The sequence below is a fragment of the Astyanax mexicanus genome, chromosome 20, assembly GCF_023375975.1.
Source record: "Astyanax mexicanus isolate ESR-SI-001 chromosome 20, AstMex3_surface, whole genome shotgun sequence".
Lineage (NCBI taxonomy): Eukaryota > Metazoa > Chordata > Actinopteri > Characiformes > Acestrorhamphidae > Astyanax > Astyanax mexicanus.
This window is the reverse complement of record NC_064427.1, coordinates 4,220,796-4,238,684: the sequence shown is the minus strand read 5'-3', so window position 1 is coordinate 4,238,684 and position 17,889 is coordinate 4,220,796. Positions and strand designations below refer to the sequence as shown.

Sequence of the window (17,889 nt, the reverse complement as noted above, 5' to 3'; positions counted from 1 at the left end):
GGCTGTGGGAACTGTGGGAGCGCCAGAATGGGACTGGGCACTCACCTGAGACAGTGGACCCTTCTGGCAGCCCCTGGGTCGCTCCTGCACACTGTCATCGTCCCTAATTCTCTTGTAGGCCTCCTATTTCTTTAGACTGGACCTCTTAAAATCCCCCCCCCCCTCCCCTCTCTCATCTCCAGCATTATAGCTCTCTTTGTGTGGCGCTTGGCTGATTTCCTTCCCCAACAAGGCTTCTTTTAGAGTTTTTATTGTGGCTTTTTCCTCTTGACCTTATAATGAAGTGAACTCTAAGAGAGGGGGCTAAAAGGGGGGCTTTTTTAGCAACATAAGCGCTCAACTTGTAAAAGCTCCCCTCATCTCCTCTTCCTAATATGGAAGAGTCTGAGAGTGACAGAGCAGCATGACCCACTGCCCGGAACGAGTTCTACCGAGTCATAGCGGTTTTACACAGAAAAGAGAGAACTTTTGTTGCCCGTGAAGAAGGAGACAGCTGTTTACGAAGCTTGGGGCAGCGTATTAGATTTACATTGGATTAAAATGTGATTAATGAAAGATAAATGAAGCCGTCCTCACTTTCCTCACTTTCCCAGACAACAGTATGACATTCGTGCCAGCAAAGTGCCCGGGCTGAAACAACAACAACATAAAATGTCTGTGGGCTCCTTAAAAAACATGCAACTGGTATTTGGGAGGCTGATGCACTTTCACAGCACATCAAGAAGCTTGTTTTTTCAGCCCTTTTTACAATTGCGGCAAGCTCACATGGACCTTTAACAGTGCGTGCCCTGCTGTTTGTAGGACTGCTGTGGAAAAAGAGATTAAAACTCAAAACAAACATTAGCGTAGAGCGGGGATCCAGCCATCCAGCGCAGGGTCAAATGGAACAGGAAGGGTAAAGGTGCTGTTGAATGGAAAATTGTATTTACTATTTTTATAAACTATGTATAGTTGAATAATAATGGTTCAGTGAATGGAAGTGAAGAAAAGTGAAACTCAAACACTCTTGTTTCTCCTTCTTAAAAAAAAAATAACAGCTGAATTAAGTAGGGCAGTGGTGGCTCAGTGGTTAGAGCATCGGGTTATTGATGACAGGGTTGTGGTTTTGATCCCTGGTTTCGCTAAGCTAGGCCATTAAACCTGTCTCTCTGCTCTGTGGGATCTGCAGCAAAGGCTGCCCACCACTCTGGGCACTTGTGCCCACTGTCACGCTAGTGTACTATATGTGCATGATGGTGGGCAAGCAAGCAGAAATCCTGGCTAGACTAAAAGCTAAGCCCCTCAAAAGGTAAAGCACCTTCTCTCGGGAGGGTGTACGCACCATCCTCTTGATAAAAGTGGAGGTAATTGGCTTTAATTTACTTAATGTAAATATGCGCCGAAAGACACGGTAATCTCAGTCATGCTCTCGAGAGGTGGTGCTCTTCCTGGCAGGGGTGCTGAATTTACACAAAACCAGCATGTTTGTTTCCAGGAATGTTGCATCACTGACATAATCTTGTTCTGTGCTTGAGCACAGGGGGGGGGGGGGGGGGGGGAATGTAAACAAAAGCTCACCAGAGAAGCAATTTATTATTTTTTTTTTTTTTTCTTTTCATCATTGTTCATTATAGTTCAAACAACCTTACGGGCCAGATGTTTCATGCTTAGTGTCACCTAAAGTTACTTTTGCATCTGACCCCTCAGTCCATTCCTCTTTACCTCACTTATAGAGGGATCATTTGCTCATTATTTGCTTGCATCACATGACTGGATTGTTTGCCTACAGTAGGTGTTTATTAAACTGAATGCGTCTGGTGGTGTCCCGCTCTCCCCTGCATGACAGCAGGGCTTCTCACAACTTGATGTCGAATCAAAGAGCCGCTTGTATGAAGCAGATGTTGTGGCAGCGAGGCATATAGTGGGAGTTGTGAGTAAACAGTGGGACTTGTGCAGTTTGTACCATCTGCTCCAGCGGCACAGTTCACGTTCCTGCGGGTGCGTTCTGAGAGAGCTGTTCCTGGTGCGATGCGTTCTGCAGATTACCTCTTCTCGCCGCTCCAGACTCTGCACTCTGCTCTGTAGCTCCCCGGTTACAGAGCGTTCGGTCTCTGATACACGCCCCCAGGTACTTCTACACATGTCGTATCACCCAGCTCTCCGCCGGTGCCGCTTGTCAGGGGGCTCAGTCTGAGAGTAGCAGTACAGTCTGAGTTGATGCCAGTTTGTAACATTATTCCAGGTCAGCGGCCGGCTCTTTCTACCATAGCGCTCGGCCTGGCACATACCGGCTCCTCTCAGAAATCCTCAGCTGTTGTCAATAGAGAATGAGAAGTGTTGGGCCACGTATGCCATCATTTGCTTTGCGTTTATTTATGGACTGTGTAATGCACCGTGCAAGAAGACGAGAAGAGTGAGGGAAAGGTGCTGTGGCTGTTTTTCAAAGGAAGACAGAAAGAATAATAGTCATTATTGCCCTAGTGAAAAAAAAAAGTAGATTAAAATATTCTAAGCATTATTATACTATTATTAATCCATATTTAAAAAGTATTTATTTTATTAACTTTCTTTTTTTGTACTTATTATACACTAAAGTGCATTATGCATGTACTAAGAATTGATGTTAAATATATGTGATCTATTAACATTAGAGTGAAAATATGCTTTTGTAAGTAGCACACTTCTAGTATACTTCGTTGGGTATATATATATATTTTAATATACTGCACTACAAATTTTAGACAGTTACAAATTTAACTTATTTAACACTGTATCCTATAATTTACTATTTCCTAATTATAATTACAGAGCATTGAAATACTGTTATAACTGTTATATTGATGTAATATCTAAATATACATTAAAAAAAATACCAATGTAGTAATTTAATTTACTTTCTAAAAAGTTACATGATACATCGCGATAGGGGCGGGCAATATTATATCATATACAATATATCGTGACACAGAAATATTATGATATTAAAAATCCATAAAAATCCACACACTCCACACCCCGCACACCACACTTCACACCCCACACACTCCACTCCCCACACACCAAACACACTCCACACCCTTCACACTGCACACCCCACCCCAAACACTCCACACCCCCCACCTCACACACTCCACACCCCACGCACACACTCCACACCCACACACTTCACTCAACTCTTTTCCAAGCCAACTTAAAGTTCGTTCACGAACTTTGCCTTTTCTAGTTTAAAATACACTACATTGTACTGTTTAAAAAGTATGATAAAATTTTACCTTCAAACATTTGATAAAAGCACATTTGATAAAAGCAGAGAGAGTAAGTACATAAATCTGTTAGTATATTATATATATCTGTTAGTATATATATATATATATTTTCACCAGGGTGGTGCACACGTAATTCAATGTTTTATACACAACACTCTCACTTAATCTGTCTAGTCCAAAGGCTTATTCTTGGGTGTGATGTATAAAAAGCAGATTTATAATACTCATCTGTTCATCTTTCTTTTTTTTTTCTTTTTTTTGCAGACCGTCTGCTGTTCCAAAAGTTGAACTTCCCAAGGTAAGGAGATTCTATGTTTTTTACAGAGAGTTTGAAGTGATGTTATGAATGATTAGAGCATGCCCACCTGCCTGCTGTGTTGCATGGCTCTTTAGAGCTGTGGTGCACCTCAGTCTGGTCCACAGTACAGGATTTAGCATTTTTAAGACATTTATAGACATCATATTTACTGACAGGTTAAAGTACGGTCTCCCACATTATTTATATACAACGACTGGCAATGAAGAATACATATCATGGTGGTTATAATGGTTTTACTCATTTACGAAGCTATCACAGCTGGTAACAGCATGTTAATTATATTACCAGCAGTGATCATGTGAACCGTATTATAAGGCTATCATACATAGTTTGGATCATGATTGTATCATATATTTTTGATAATTCTGCAGATAAAAAAAACAAACTTGTTAAAACACCACAAGATAATTGTTTAGTAATGGTTAGATAGAGATATTAACCAGTTGTTCTGTAATGTGGTCCAGTCAATACCTCCTCCTCATACCAGTATACTTTACTGTAGAATTAATTAGAGTTAAGATTGATTTTTTTTTTTTAAGATTAAGAAAAAAAATTGAACTCATTCACAGTTTGAATTAGCTGATTGTGGATGAGAAATACACTCACTGACAAAAAACAAAACAAAAACGAACTGCTGAGCCGATTCTAGTCTAGTTACAAAACCAGACAAGAACATATGTGTTGGTGAGCATTACAAAAAAAGCTAAAAATGCCAGTTTGAAGCCCTACAATGAAAGACGTGCACATATCACTTAGCTGTTATGGTTAGTGTCCCTTGTATCACTACTAGGGGTGACCGACTGTTATTTGTGACTGCTACCCAGATCAACACACCAGTAGTTCAAATCTAGTTGTCATCGAATGCTCAGTGTCCTAATGCTATTAGCATAGCTGCCATTTAGCTATTTTTCGTGTTTTCGATAATTCGATGCAAAAAAAAAAAAAAAAAAATTCCTGTTACTTAAAACATAAGAAGTAACAGGAGTGAGTGCCAGTAACAGGACTGAGTGCCAGTAACAGGAGTGTTTTTTTGTCATAAGTATCAATTATTTGAACATGCAGTCAATTATTTCTTTAAAATAAAGACTGTCTTAAGAGAAAATCAAAGGAATTAGTGGACTTGCTTTTAAAAAACATGATTTTTAAATGTCACATGAGTTTTGTAACCATTTTCAGATTAGAAATTTTATAAAAAGTTAGATAAAGCTGACTGATTTTGACTAGTTTGACATCTTTTGAATAGTTAAATATATATGTTATTAGGTTCAGAGTTGAAAAAAGATAAAAAAAATAAAATAAAAAAGTTTAATTTGGAAGTATTACAAGAAGGAAATGGAAATATGTAACTACTGGTGGAGTTTTGCAGTAATCTGGCTTGTGTTATCTTTTTTGTCAGTGAGTCTAGTAATAGTTTATATGATATCTGACTGTGATGAGGAAGCATCACCTGCATGAGTTTGAGAGTGTGTGTGTGTGTGTGTGTGTGTGTGCTGCATGTGTGTGTTTGTGTTTCCTCACCTCCTGCAGGATGAGCCGCTGGAGATCATTAAGCCTGTGCCCATCAGCCACCCGCCTTCAGCCGCCCCCAGCGCTAGCCCCTCCAACCCCTCCCCGAGCAACAGCGCTTACAACAAGACGGCCCGCCCCTTCGGAGGAGGAGGAGCTAATTTCAGGGCAGTCAGCCCCTCCTCCTCTGCCCCTGCTGCACCTAAAGCCTCCATCCCTTCTGCCTCCTCAGCTTTCACCCCGGCTTCTCCCTCCCAGCCACACGTACCCCCGCCATCAGCCCCACAACCCTCACAGCCAGCCCAGCCACCACAGCCCCCTTTCCCATTGGCCAGCAGCTCTGCAAACCGCTCACAGTCTTCCCCTCACTCCGCCCCCAAACCCGCCTCCGGCCGCTCCCCCTTCCCTCACTCTTCCTCGGCCTCGTCCTCCGGCTCTTCCTCACCAGCCAGAGTGACGGGCCCTCCCTCCTCCTCTTCTGCTCCCGCCATCCCACAGCCCTCCGTCTATAACACGCCAATCAACCTGTACTCCAATGCGAACGCCTGCGAGGTGGCTATGGGTCAGAGGCGGGGTTTGCTGGAGAGTCAGGGAGGAGTGGAGCAATACAATGGGTAGGTGGAGCTTAGAAAACTCCTTTTGACAACATTCGTCCTTTTCTGAAGATCCTCTGCTCTTTTTCTGCTTTTCTTCAGGTTCTTTGGGACAACTCTGTCCTGCCTGTCTTTTAGAATCTCCAATAATACTCCAGTATTAATGATAATAATAATAATGTGCTTATAGCATATGCTAAAATGCTAAATAAATGAAGTCTTGGCTGTAGAGTTTGAGAACGTTGAGAACGAAAGGCTTGCAAATTAGACATGTTAAGCTTGCACAAGCAGATCCATCACACCCCAACATACATTGATGAGATATAATGCTTGGACTTGACTCTCTATCACTGGATCCCAAATAGAACCTGAATTTGATAATGGGTACAATACATTTTCAGTCCATTGCACTCCATAGCACCTCATTATTCACAATACCACTGCTAACGAATGTGACGGTGGCTGGCTAACTGCTCAAGTTCATCATAGAGGCATGTCTAGCAGTCAGCGATCTCTCACCAAGAGGTGCACTACCTGAAGTAGCCTCTGAGAGACTTTGTAAAGAACAGCGAGGGAAGCAACTTCATGGACCTTGTGTAAAATCCCAGTGTTTAATCAGATCAGGTGAGCCATTACATTAAAACCATCAGCTCATGCTATCAAAACAGCTCTGAAGCATTGAGATATGGACATCACAAGATCTCTGATGGTGCTCTGGGTTATCTTGAACCAAGACATTAGACAGACGAGACAGATAACCATATTCACCGATTGGACACACCAATGGAATGTGCAATAAGGTCTCCGCCTTTAACCCCAATGGATCAAGTGCCTCAATGGATCTTATACCAGCAAGCCTTTGGCACACAATACTATATTCCAACTGCGAATTCACCAGTCATCATTCTTAGGAGTTGTAGTTGGTATTGACCACTGCATAGAAACATCCAGAAACATCCTACAAGACCTCTTCGTGTTTTGTAGATGAAATACTTACCAGTGGTTGATCCATCACAATTTGGTTCAACTGAATTAGACAGTTTAGTGTCTCAGATTCTTAAACTTGTCCATTTTTATGAATTCAATGTATTCAAGAACTTTAAGAACTGACTGTTCACTGGTCTGTTATTTTTCTCCCAACATTTGATAAGTACCATTGGAACCATACAATCAATGTTTATTCACTTCACCTGATTGTAATGTTATGGCTGATGCTTGCTTTCTTTGCTGTCTGTTCCTGATATTGGTGTCTCCCAAGCCTTGACTGGTACCGTTGGAACCATATAATCAATTCGATCATATGAAATTACAAACCACCTGTCAGTGGTTGTAATGTTATGGCTGATGGGTGCCTGAGTTTGACGTTTTTTAGAAGGATCTTGTTCTGATGGAGCAGATAATGAACGCCTCGACGGTGCAGCAGCAGTTCTGAAACCGGTTCTGAAATATTCAGCCGTGTCTTCGTGCCGTAGTGGAGAGAACACAGACAGTCTCCCACAAGTTGTTTCATCAAGTTAAATAAACAAACGATTCAGTCTGAAAGGTTTCGAGCCAGCGAGGCAAATATAAGTTAAGTGGAAAAGCCTCTGTGGAAAGTTTATATGCCTGTTTACTTTTTCTTACTCTCACTCCGCTCCAGACTTGTGGTTGCTTCTCTCTCTCTGTCTCGCAGCATCATTACAGCTGTAAAGCAGAGCTGTTGTGGAGCTCAGATTTGTACAGGCTTTTGCACTGGTATGTTTTCAGCTCTGAACTTTGACTGGAATAAACAGCCTTTATTAAAGTTAGTCTTTAATGTATTGTTCAATGCAGGGGTTCATAAATGGTCTCAGCCCGTTTTTGGTCCCACTTTTTTTTACGGTCATTAAGTCGCAACCCCCTTTTATAGAATACAAACCAAACACTATTGTTATTTAAAAATAACATTGATAAACCCATTTAAACATACAGGGGTTGGACACCTGGTTTAAGACTGGCGACAGACAGTTCTGGTGGAAACAGGAGAGTTGAGGTGCACATTGAATTTTGCCGTGATTTGAGCATTTCGGGTTAGCACTCAAACATCCCTTTCAGACAGCTTCCTCTTACAGCGTCCACAGTTAATCCTGTTGGATGTGGTTGGTCCTTCTTGGTGGTATGTTGGCTGACATTACCCTGGATACCGTGGCTCTTGATGCATCACAAAGACTTTGCTGTCTTGGTCACAGATGCTCCAGCAAGACGTGCACCAACAATTTGCCCTTTTTCTTTTGAACTCTGGTATGTCACCCATAATGTTGTGTGCATTGCAATATTTTAAGCAGAACTGTGCTATTACCCTGCTAATTGAACCTTCACACTCTGCTCTTACTGGTGCAACGTGCAATTAATGAAGATTGGACACCAGGCTGCTCCAATTTAGCCATGAATCCTCCCACACTAAAATGACAGGAGTTTCAGTTTCATTGTCCAACCCCTGTATATACACATGAAAATTGTATTGCATGGTTTAATGCATTGATTGTATCATTGTGATCACTCCTGTGATTTTTGTGCGGAGCCTCGTCTTCACAATACATCATTATGAGCTTCCTCATTCCTGACTTTTGAAGTCAACAGGAAAAGGGAAAGAACAGGTTGACGTGTTTTTTACAGCTTTAACTGAGAGAAACTGAGACGCCTGCTCTCTGATTGATTATCCAGCAGTGAACTGGACTCTCTCCTCCCCCTCTTTTGCTTCTGTTGGCTCCTTCTCTCTCTCTCTCTCTCTCTTTGTCTTGTAGATTCAGATTAGATTCACCTGGTTACAAAAGTGTATATCACAATAAAGACATCAGTGCAGACAACATTTGTGTGTCACTATACGCTCAAAAGGTTGAATTTTTAATACCAAGTGGTTGCTATGGGATTGCCAGATAGTTGCTTTAATGATGTTACTGATATTCTGTTGCTATCTATCTGAATAGGCACTTTTATAGGGTTGCTAGGTGGATGTTATGGTGTTGTTGCTTGGTTGATGTTGTGTTGCTACATGTTTGCTATGTTATTTTTAAAAATTAAAAAATAAAGTCATCAGTAAAGACACATTTTTTTGGTTTCACTATAGGGTCATAAGGTTATTTTTTTTTTGTACCAGTTGGTTGCTATGGGATTGCCAGATAGTTGCTTTTATGTTGTTGTTGCTATTCTGCTGCTGTCTATCTAAATTGGCAATTTAGTGTTGATAGGTGGTTGTTATGGTGTTGTTACTTGGTTGCTGTTGTGTTGCTTCATGGTTGGTATGGTATTCCAGCTGGTTCCTGTTGTGGTGCCAGGTGGTTGCTAGAGGAGTGCTTTAGCGTTACCATGTGGTTGCAGGTGGTTGTTGGGGTGTTGCTGAAAGGTTTCTGGATAGAGTGCCTTAGTGTTGTTGTAGAGTTGTTGTAATGTTGCTATGGCATCCTAGGAGGCTGCTCTGGTGTTGCTAATAGTTGTTTGAGGTGTTCTTTTAATGTTATGGTGCTTGAAATCAAAAAATGAAGCAATGAAGCCTCTGTATAGTTTTTAGACATATATGGAGATGTCTCTCTTTCTCTCTCTCTCTCTCTCTCTCTCTCTCTCTCTCTCTCTCTCTTTTCTCTTTCTTTTTCTCCACTCGGTGTTGTATCCAGTCAGGAGGAGCACATCTTGTCCCAATCTGCAGGAGTGAATGTGAAGGCCAGCTGAGACGCTCGGGGCTCGCTACCGCCCGCCTTTGTCTAATTGACAGTTTGGTTAATGGCTTTCCCAAACACACCGGGTCCAGTTCCGTGTCCTGTTGCGCGAGCGGCTGCACTTGTTTCCAATTAGCCGAGAGTCGTTTGGGTCTGTGCAGAATCCGCCGGGTCTTTCTACTGCGTATGATTCTCCTCCGTGTTGAGGAGGATGGAGAGGCTGGAGAACAGTTTGAGGAATGACTGATTGCTTCATTAGCGATAATTACAGTAATTGAGGGTCTAAGCAGCGGCTGATCTGCTCAGCGTGTGCGAGATGATCAAAGCTATAGGACTGTCGCAGTTCCTCCATTAACGCTCCATTACTCAGTCAATATTACTAACATTAATGGAGATGAGTCTTCTGTGATTAGCAGACAGTTTGCTCTCTGTTACAGTAATTAATGGAGCCCAGTGAACACGCCCAGACCAGTGGTTTTCCTGGAAGTCTTGCTTTTATATTAGACTTTAAATGTAAATAAATGGTGATGGGCCTGTTAATCAGAGGTCTGAACCACAATATCTTGCACAATATATTTTTCTGTGTTGTGAAGTAAGAGGTGAACCCACTTCACAAAAAAAGTAAAAAAAAAAAAAATGCTGCTTTGAATAACGAACATGCCATCCACATGAATTGTGTAGATTTGATTAAATGGGTATAGTAATTTAACAATATGTGAGTTAAGTTTCATATTCTCTTTTTTTGATAGCTTCTATATTTTGTAATAACAATAGCATAATATTTTGTTTGATAAAAAAATATATATAAAAATGGGAGGGGTGGTTTGGGAAGGACACTGGGTGATGTATGGGTTTAGAGGCAGGGCAGGAGGGAAAGCTGATTGGCTGAGCTGATTTTCCAGAGCTGTATTTCAGAACAACATGCACAGTTCTCAATCACAATTTCTTTTACAGATGAGCTAATTCTTAGATTGCTATAATTTTATTAACAGAGTATTTAGGGAATTACTTAGAGATTTCCACCTAGGAATGATGTTGCCAGATCCTCTTATGATATTGTGTAAACTGTAGAGAGGGCCACACAGTCATGTGACTGTGCACAACTGTGCATAAGCTACCAAAATATATAAATTATTTATGTTTTTTCTAAACCCCCCAGTGTACACCAGGCAAATAAACACATGTACCCGCCAGGAAGCCACGATGCTGCCACAGATGTGAATTCTGGGATACAGGCTATGACCTGTGTTGTGCTTCCTCTCAAGGGATGCCTTTTCCCTCCATTCCCACTCGTAGATGTTCATTATCTCTCTACCAGCCGCTGGAAAAGCTGGAAAACATGGAAAACATGGGTGTGTGTGTATCAGCAGACCCTGGCTGCAGTGCCCTCTCTATAACCCCTCTCTTTACCCCTCGTGTTTTTCCGTGGATGGCACGGCAGAGACCCCATCATTTGTTTCCAGTGCTCCTCTTAACGAGCAGGCCTGCGTCTCCTCAGCTGCCATGTTCAGCGGCCCGGGCTCTTCAGGAACGCCTGCAACTTTTCCTTCAGAGAGTTTCCAGCTGCTTTTACTGAGTCCGCCAATTAGCGTCCAGGGAGGGGCCATCGCGGCAAGTCTGTGACCCGCGGAGCCCCTGAAATTAGAGTAATTAATCCAGCATTAGCCGAGCAGCAGATGTTCCAGTCGGAGGAGTGTGTGTGTAGTGTGTGTGTAGTTAAGGAAGGTCTGTTTTGCCGCATGTTGTCATTGGCACTTTTTATTTCGGAACGATGAGCTTCCGAGGCTCTTAAAAAATCTCAAAGTTTGAGATGAGACATTATTAAAGCTTATTTATGCATTTATCGTAATATCTGGTAACGGTGTGGATGCTTGGATGTGATGTGAGCAAAATCTGTTTCTGTTGGATCGCAGGTGGTTGCTACGGTGTTGCTAAGGGGTTGTTTGAGGGGTGTTTCAGTGTTGCTAGTTTGTTGCTCTGGAGTTGCTATGGTATCCTAGGTGGTGGCTTAAGAATTGTCAAGTGTTTGCTTGTGAGCTTTAGTGTTGGTAGCTGGTTGCTGTGTTGTTGCTAGCTGGTTGCTAGCTAGTTGCTGTGGTGTTGCTAGGTGGTTGGTATGGAGTTGCTAAGCAATTATTGACTGGGGCTTTGGTGTTGCTGTTTTTTTGCTATATAGTTGCTATGGTATCCTAGGTGGTGGCTTGAGAGTTGCCAAGTGTTTGCTATGGTGTTGCTAGGAGGTTGCTGTGGTGTTGCTAGGAGGTAGCTGTGTTGTTGCTAGGTGGTTGTTGTGGTGTTGCTAAGCGATTATTGATTGGTGCTTTATTGTTGCTAGTTTGTTGCTATAGAATGGCTTGAGAGTTCCCAAGTGTTTACTTGATTGGAGCTTTAGTGTTGCTAGCTTGTTGCTGTGGTGTGGCTATAGTATTCTTGGTGGTAGCTTGAAAACTGCTAAGTGGTTGCTTGATAGGAGCTTTAGTGTGTTGATAGATGGTTGCTGTGGTGTTGCTATGTGACTGCTATGGAGTTGCTAAGCGATTATCGATTGGTGCATTATTGTTGCTCCTTTGTTGCTATAAAGTTGTTGTAGTATTCTAGGTGATAGCTTGAGTGTTGCCAAGTGGTTGCTGTGGTGTTGCTTGGTGGTTGCTGTGGTGTTGCTAAGGGGTTATTTGATTGCTATAGTATCCTAGGTGGTGGTTTGAGAGTTGCCAAGCATTTGTGTGCTTGATAGAAGTTCTAGTGCTGCAAGATTGTTACTGTGGTTTATCCCAGGTGGTTGCTGTGGTGATGCTAAGCGATTGCAAATCTTTTTAATGTGATCTATATTTCCAGTGTTTATCTAATCAGTCCACTATACAGGTGCTGGTCAACGAATTAGAATAATTTGAAATAGTGCAATCATGAAATTCTTTGAATGCATTTTTTGTGCAGAAAGCAAATCAGGTGTTCACCGCACCTGTCCTACTCGTTAGACTAATCACAGAACTCGTTACCTGGAAAAAAATTTGCTCAGCTGAGCTTTCCAAAAGGCCCATTTAGGCCATTTAACTGTGACACTGTTGTTTTATTGAATTAGAATAATGGAGAAACCGTTTCATTGAATTAGAATAATTTTTATTATAATTACAGTCATCACTTTCTCAGTATTTTGTGGCTGCCCCCTTGGCTTGTATGACTGCCTGAAGTCTCCGCGGCATTGATTTGACCAGCTTGTCGCAAGTTTCCGCACTCACAGCTTCCCAGGCAGTGGCGATGTTCTGCTTCAGTTGGTCCAGCGTAGTAGGCTTTCTGTCGCGAATTTTCCGCTTGACGATGGCCCAAAGGTTTTCAATGACATTGAGGTCAGGCGAGTTGGCCGGCCATGCCAAAACTTCAAGCTGTTTTTTAGTGAACCAATCTTTGGTCGACTTTGCCGCATGAGCCGGTGCAAGATCCTGTTGAAATATGAAGTCTTCTTCGCCGAACTGTTCCTCAACAGTCGGAATCAGGAACGTTTCCAGAACATCTTGATATACGGCAGCATTGACAGTCTTCTTGAGGAAGTAGAGTTTCCCTACACCTCGAGCGGACATGCATCCCCAGACCATAACGCTCTGGGGAAACTTGACGGATCTTTTCACGCACTCGTGGTTGTAGGTTTCGCCACCACGACGCCAGACACGAGGACCTTGGTCACCGAAGGAGATGCAGAAGCGTGATTCGTCACTGAAGACCACTTTCTGCCAGTCTTCAGCAGTCCACTCGCCGTGTTCTTTGGCCCACTTCAGCCGTTTCTCCATTTGTTTCTTGTTCAGCATCGGTTTTACTGCTGGAACGCGAGATTTGAAGCCGAGTTCGCGCAGACGACGGTAAGTGGTTGATCTGGAGACGTCAGCGCCGGTCTGCTTGTTCCACAAGTCGGTGAGCTCGGAAGTGGACTTGAACCGGTTGCTGACTGCGATCTTTCTCAGCTGCTTGTTGTCACGAGCAGAAGTTTTTCGGACGCCGGAACAGTTGGTGCGCTTGCTGCAGTTTTTCTTGAGAGCTTTGCAGACGGAAGACTGGCTGATGCCGAGCTGCTCAGCAATTTTAGTTTGGGTCAAGCCTTGTTGGCGAAGGGCTTGAATTTGAGCCACTATTCCGGTTGAGAGGTCGCGCTGCTTACCCATGATTGATTTTACAACTTAGAAATTCTACTCAACCCTGACTTTATACTGCACAGTGAACACTCTTCACAGAAAACAAAAATTCCAGCATTTATTCTAATTCAATGAAACGGTTTCTCCATTATTCTAATTCAATAAAACAACAGTGTCACAGTTAAATGGCCTAAATGGGCCTTTTGGAAAGCTCAGCTGAGCAAATTTTTTTCCAGGTAACGAGTTCTGTGATTAGTCTAACGAGTAGGACAGGTGCGGTGAACACCTGATTTGCTTTCTGCACAAAAAATGCATACAAAGAATTTCATGATTGCACTATTTCAAATTATTCTAATTCGTTGACCAGCACCTGTAATAAACTACTCTCAGTTTCATCATCTCCAGCATCACAGCAGAAGCTTTGATGTGCGTTTCAGTAGCTGAAGCTGGATTTGCCGCAGAGGATGCATTTGAGCCTCAAATTTGCATTTTATGGGCACAATATTCAGCCACGCCCACTTCTTTGGGTTGCATATTAATGTTTTTTTATGATTTTATGTTCTTTTAAAACTGCAGCCATTTCTTAATGGGATGAGTCTTTGAAATATGATTGGACAGAGACATCGACATAAATATTTATGAGGTGTGTTACCTCATTGGCCCACCACTCTGAGACCCTCACTTACTGCTGTCATTCATTAATTTCTCTTATCCTTGTGCACTTTTTTTTTTAATACATTCTCCTCGATGCAGCCCAAGCATGTGAGTGTATTAACCTTAAGATGCATGCTCTTTCTTACAGCACACGTTGTATATAAAGGTGCATTAATTATCTAATTAATTAGGGGGAAATCGCACATCTTCACACATCTGTCCTTCTCTTTTTCTCTCTGTCTTCTTTCTCTCTTTTTTTTCTCCGCAGGCCGAGCCGACAACAAAGTCAGTGTTTTGTCTGTGCTGGTATCTGTTTGTGCCTGCGTGTGACGTGATTTTCACGACCATTTCACAATCGTTAACACCCCAAGCATGAACATACTCGTCCCCCGTGCGATTCGCTCTCCTGGCAGCGCTTCTTGTCACCATTCTTTCCATTATATCACTCAGTCAGTGATTCAGTGGGTTGGGGGAGTTACTTCATAGCTCGCTGGAGTAGCTCATTCCGGGCGTGATGTAGAGACCCGGAGACGTCAGGGTTCGGGGTGGAGGAGCAGAGTTCTCTAGAGAAGTGCTCAGATAGAGAAGTGCTCACAGACCTTTCTGAACATCATCTGCTCACGTCAATCCCACCTCCCTGTGTTTATTCAAGGCCTGCCATTAATTACGAGCCTTGCTGAGTGTTAGAGTGAGTATTAATAGAGCAGCTTTCCATTTTGCGAACCACACACACACACGCGTACTGTATACATACACACATGTGCTGGGCGGTGGGAGGTGGTACTGGAGGGGGTGGGTGGGAGATGGCTTAACTAAGGGCATCTCAGAAAATACCTGGGCCCCAATCTGCAGGAGCCTAATGTAGAGTGCGGTGGTGCCACCTTGTGGTGAGAGTGGGTATATGTAGCCCAGTCACTGTACTGTGTTGGATTCCATTAACCCTCCTATTATGTTCATTCTTCAGGAACAGCAACGGTGTTCCAGGGTCATTTTGAACCGGTGCATGTTTAATTACACCCAAAAAATCCTTACAAGCAGTGTAAATATATATATTTTTTAATTAATTATTATATTAATATTTGGTGCAACGAGGTTCAATTAGGATAATTCACTCGTTTTTCATAAAATAAAAAAAAACACGTTCAAACTTTTTTAATGTTTCTCTACTTTATTACTTTTGAAAGACTAACATATAAAAATATATATATATATATATATATTTGCAAGGGGTGGTTGCAAATATGTGAGATGAACCATTTTTATATTATACGTTGATTACACTAATTAAGGCAAGCAGAAGAAGTTTGATACTTAAAAAAATATATTTACCTATTTTTCCTAGATCTTCAAACTTTAAAACAGGTCAAATTGACCCGGAACATAACAGGAGGGTTAAAAGGTCATGGCCTGGAATGCATGACCGGTTTCATTCATTTTTTTAAGATGCATTAGATTTTAATTATGAAAAAAGATAATTATAATATTAATAATATTAAAGATTTGAGGAGTTTCTTTGTATAGTAGTTATTAAACAACGATCAAAACATGTGGTGCATGGATCATTTAATCTATTAATATTGAGGTGAACCTTTATCATGGATTGAGTGTGTGTTTTTTTTCCTATTGGTTTCTAACACTCAGAATAAGATGCAACATTAACAATAAAGCAGTTATAGCTTTTAGAAGATCTGTATTGTGCAAAATCATTTCTTAAAATTGCGCATGTTGACATTAAACTTGTGTAGCTTCCCCAGTGCATCTCATAAAATAGAATTTAATTGAAAAGTTACTTTATTTCAGTAATTCAGTTCACTGCTCAAACTTTGTACTTGATATACACAGTGGACCAACACGGATTTCATTTTCCAGCAGGACTTGGCACACTGCCCACACTGCCAAAAGTACCAATTGGTCTTATATAATATTCTAATTTTCTGAGGCACTGATTTTTGTGTTTTTATTGTAATACATCTATATTATATATGAGTTTCTGAAATATAGTATTTTAATATAGACTTATTTAACTTGAAATAAGAGTGTGATATACTCACAATAAGCCTAATTCACTTTAAATAACATAATTTCTTATTTTTTAACTCAATATGTAAAGATATATTTAGAGTTCTGAGAGATTTCCCATATTTGACCTCTGATTCTATCTTTTATTTCTTAGTGGGCCTCACAGTATTCTGAAGTAAGTAGTGGCTGTAGTCACTTATAAAAAAAATCACTGATGGATAGTTTCTTCTTCTTCTTTCTGACTTTCTTCTATTTTTCATTTTCTCATTTCCTGCTTCCTTCAATCGCTTCATCTCGATCTCCTTCCACAGAAAGACTCCCCCCAGGTAACAGAGATGCCCTGTGATGAATGTGCTTTCTGTGTGGTTGATCATTAGACAGTGGACAGTGGGACACAAATGCTGTAATGTTTTAAAGTGTCTCTTTAATATAAAACAGATAAAAAAATATATGATTTGACATGTATTTAACAAAAAATGAGATTGGTGACAATCAGCTGTTTAGCTTTCAAATTAAGTAAATCAATAGTAGTTAATATATACATTATCTGACAGCATCTACTGTATGCTCAAAATACTGTTATATTGCTATATTGCCCTCTTCTACTGTATATGCATGTAATTGTACAAATAGAATTACAAAAAAAAAGTACATTATATGTAGGGTGACTCTTTAAAAAAGACTACCTTTATAAAGGGTGGTTTATAAAGGAGTCTATTAATGGTTATTAATTAGGTTGCAAATACTTTAAAACACATTAATAAGCAGTTAATATAAAACATAATTAGATACTGATTTTACTTTGTGTTTTCCATCAATCAGCATTAAACCTGCCATATTAATATGTTTATGTTATATTTATATAGTATGTTGAACTATGTACCATAAATTAAATGACTAAGTAGCCGCTGTTGCTTTTTTAATTTATGTGTTTTTTTTTACTGCTTATCAATAGCTTTTAAGACATTTACAACCTAATCAATAATAAGTAATTTATTAAGGTAGTCTTATTTTGAAGTGGTACCATATGTAGAGGCTACAATAATAATAATGATGATGATAATGATGATTTCTGTGCTTATTGATGGACTGGTCTGTTTTTTACAGAACTCCCAGGAAGCCCATCATGGACACAGAGCTGATGGTAAACCACGGCGCACACCTGAGCGATGCCAGTAAAAAGCGTTTGATTGAGGACACAGAGGACTGGCGCCCGTGGACCGGAACCTCACAGTCCCGCTCCTTCCGTATCCTGGCACAGATCACCGGCACAGAGAACGGTGAGTATTAGAACTCATCTGCGTGAATATCACCACCAGCATCATAACTCACCATCTAACCAGTTAAAACACAGTCTTTATACTGTGTGAATAGTTTAACTGGTATCACACGAGAAATGTGACAAAATATATACAATAAATATAACAGTTCTTAAAGAAAATTTAACAATTGTTTCCTTACAAAGAAAGCTGAATTACTGCTATGCCAAAAGTCACGGGACCAGAGCTAGTATTGTAATGAACGCTGCACTGACCTGTGAGATAAACTCCAGGATTAAAGTAAAATAAATGATACTGGACAGATATATTCTAAAGCAGGGATGGGCAACTGGCGGCCCGGGTGCCGCACACGGCCCTCGTCATCACTCAGTGCGGCCCGCGTATAGATCAAAAATAATTTCATAATTTCATAATTAAAAACAAAACAAAAAAAAAAAACAAAAAAAAAACGTAATTCTACTTTTGACCGCTAGAGGGCGCT

General features: G+C 41.0%; 1 protein-coding gene across 2 annotated transcripts in view; it reads left to right on the top strand.

The window, feature by feature from the left end:
• pdlim5b (PDZ and LIM domain 5b) overlaps positions 1-17,889 on the top strand; it is a 119,823-nt gene that overhangs the window by 68,720 nt on the left and 33,214 nt on the right. Inside the window, exons 4-8 of one of the 2 annotated variants that reach the window (XM_022680908.2) lie at positions 3,510-3,543; positions 14,378-14,394; positions 16,283-16,303; positions 16,440-16,454; positions 17,236-17,408. In XM_022680908.2, coding sequence (XP_022536629.2) covers positions 3,510-3,543; positions 14,378-14,394; positions 16,283-16,303; positions 16,440-16,454; positions 17,236-17,408 — 260 coding nt within the window. Of the gene's footprint in view, positions 1-3,509; positions 3,544-5,091; positions 5,685-14,377; positions 14,395-16,282; positions 16,304-16,439; positions 16,455-17,235; positions 17,409-17,889 lie in introns of both variants that reach the window. The other variant, XM_022680907.2, reaches the window with a different exon arrangement.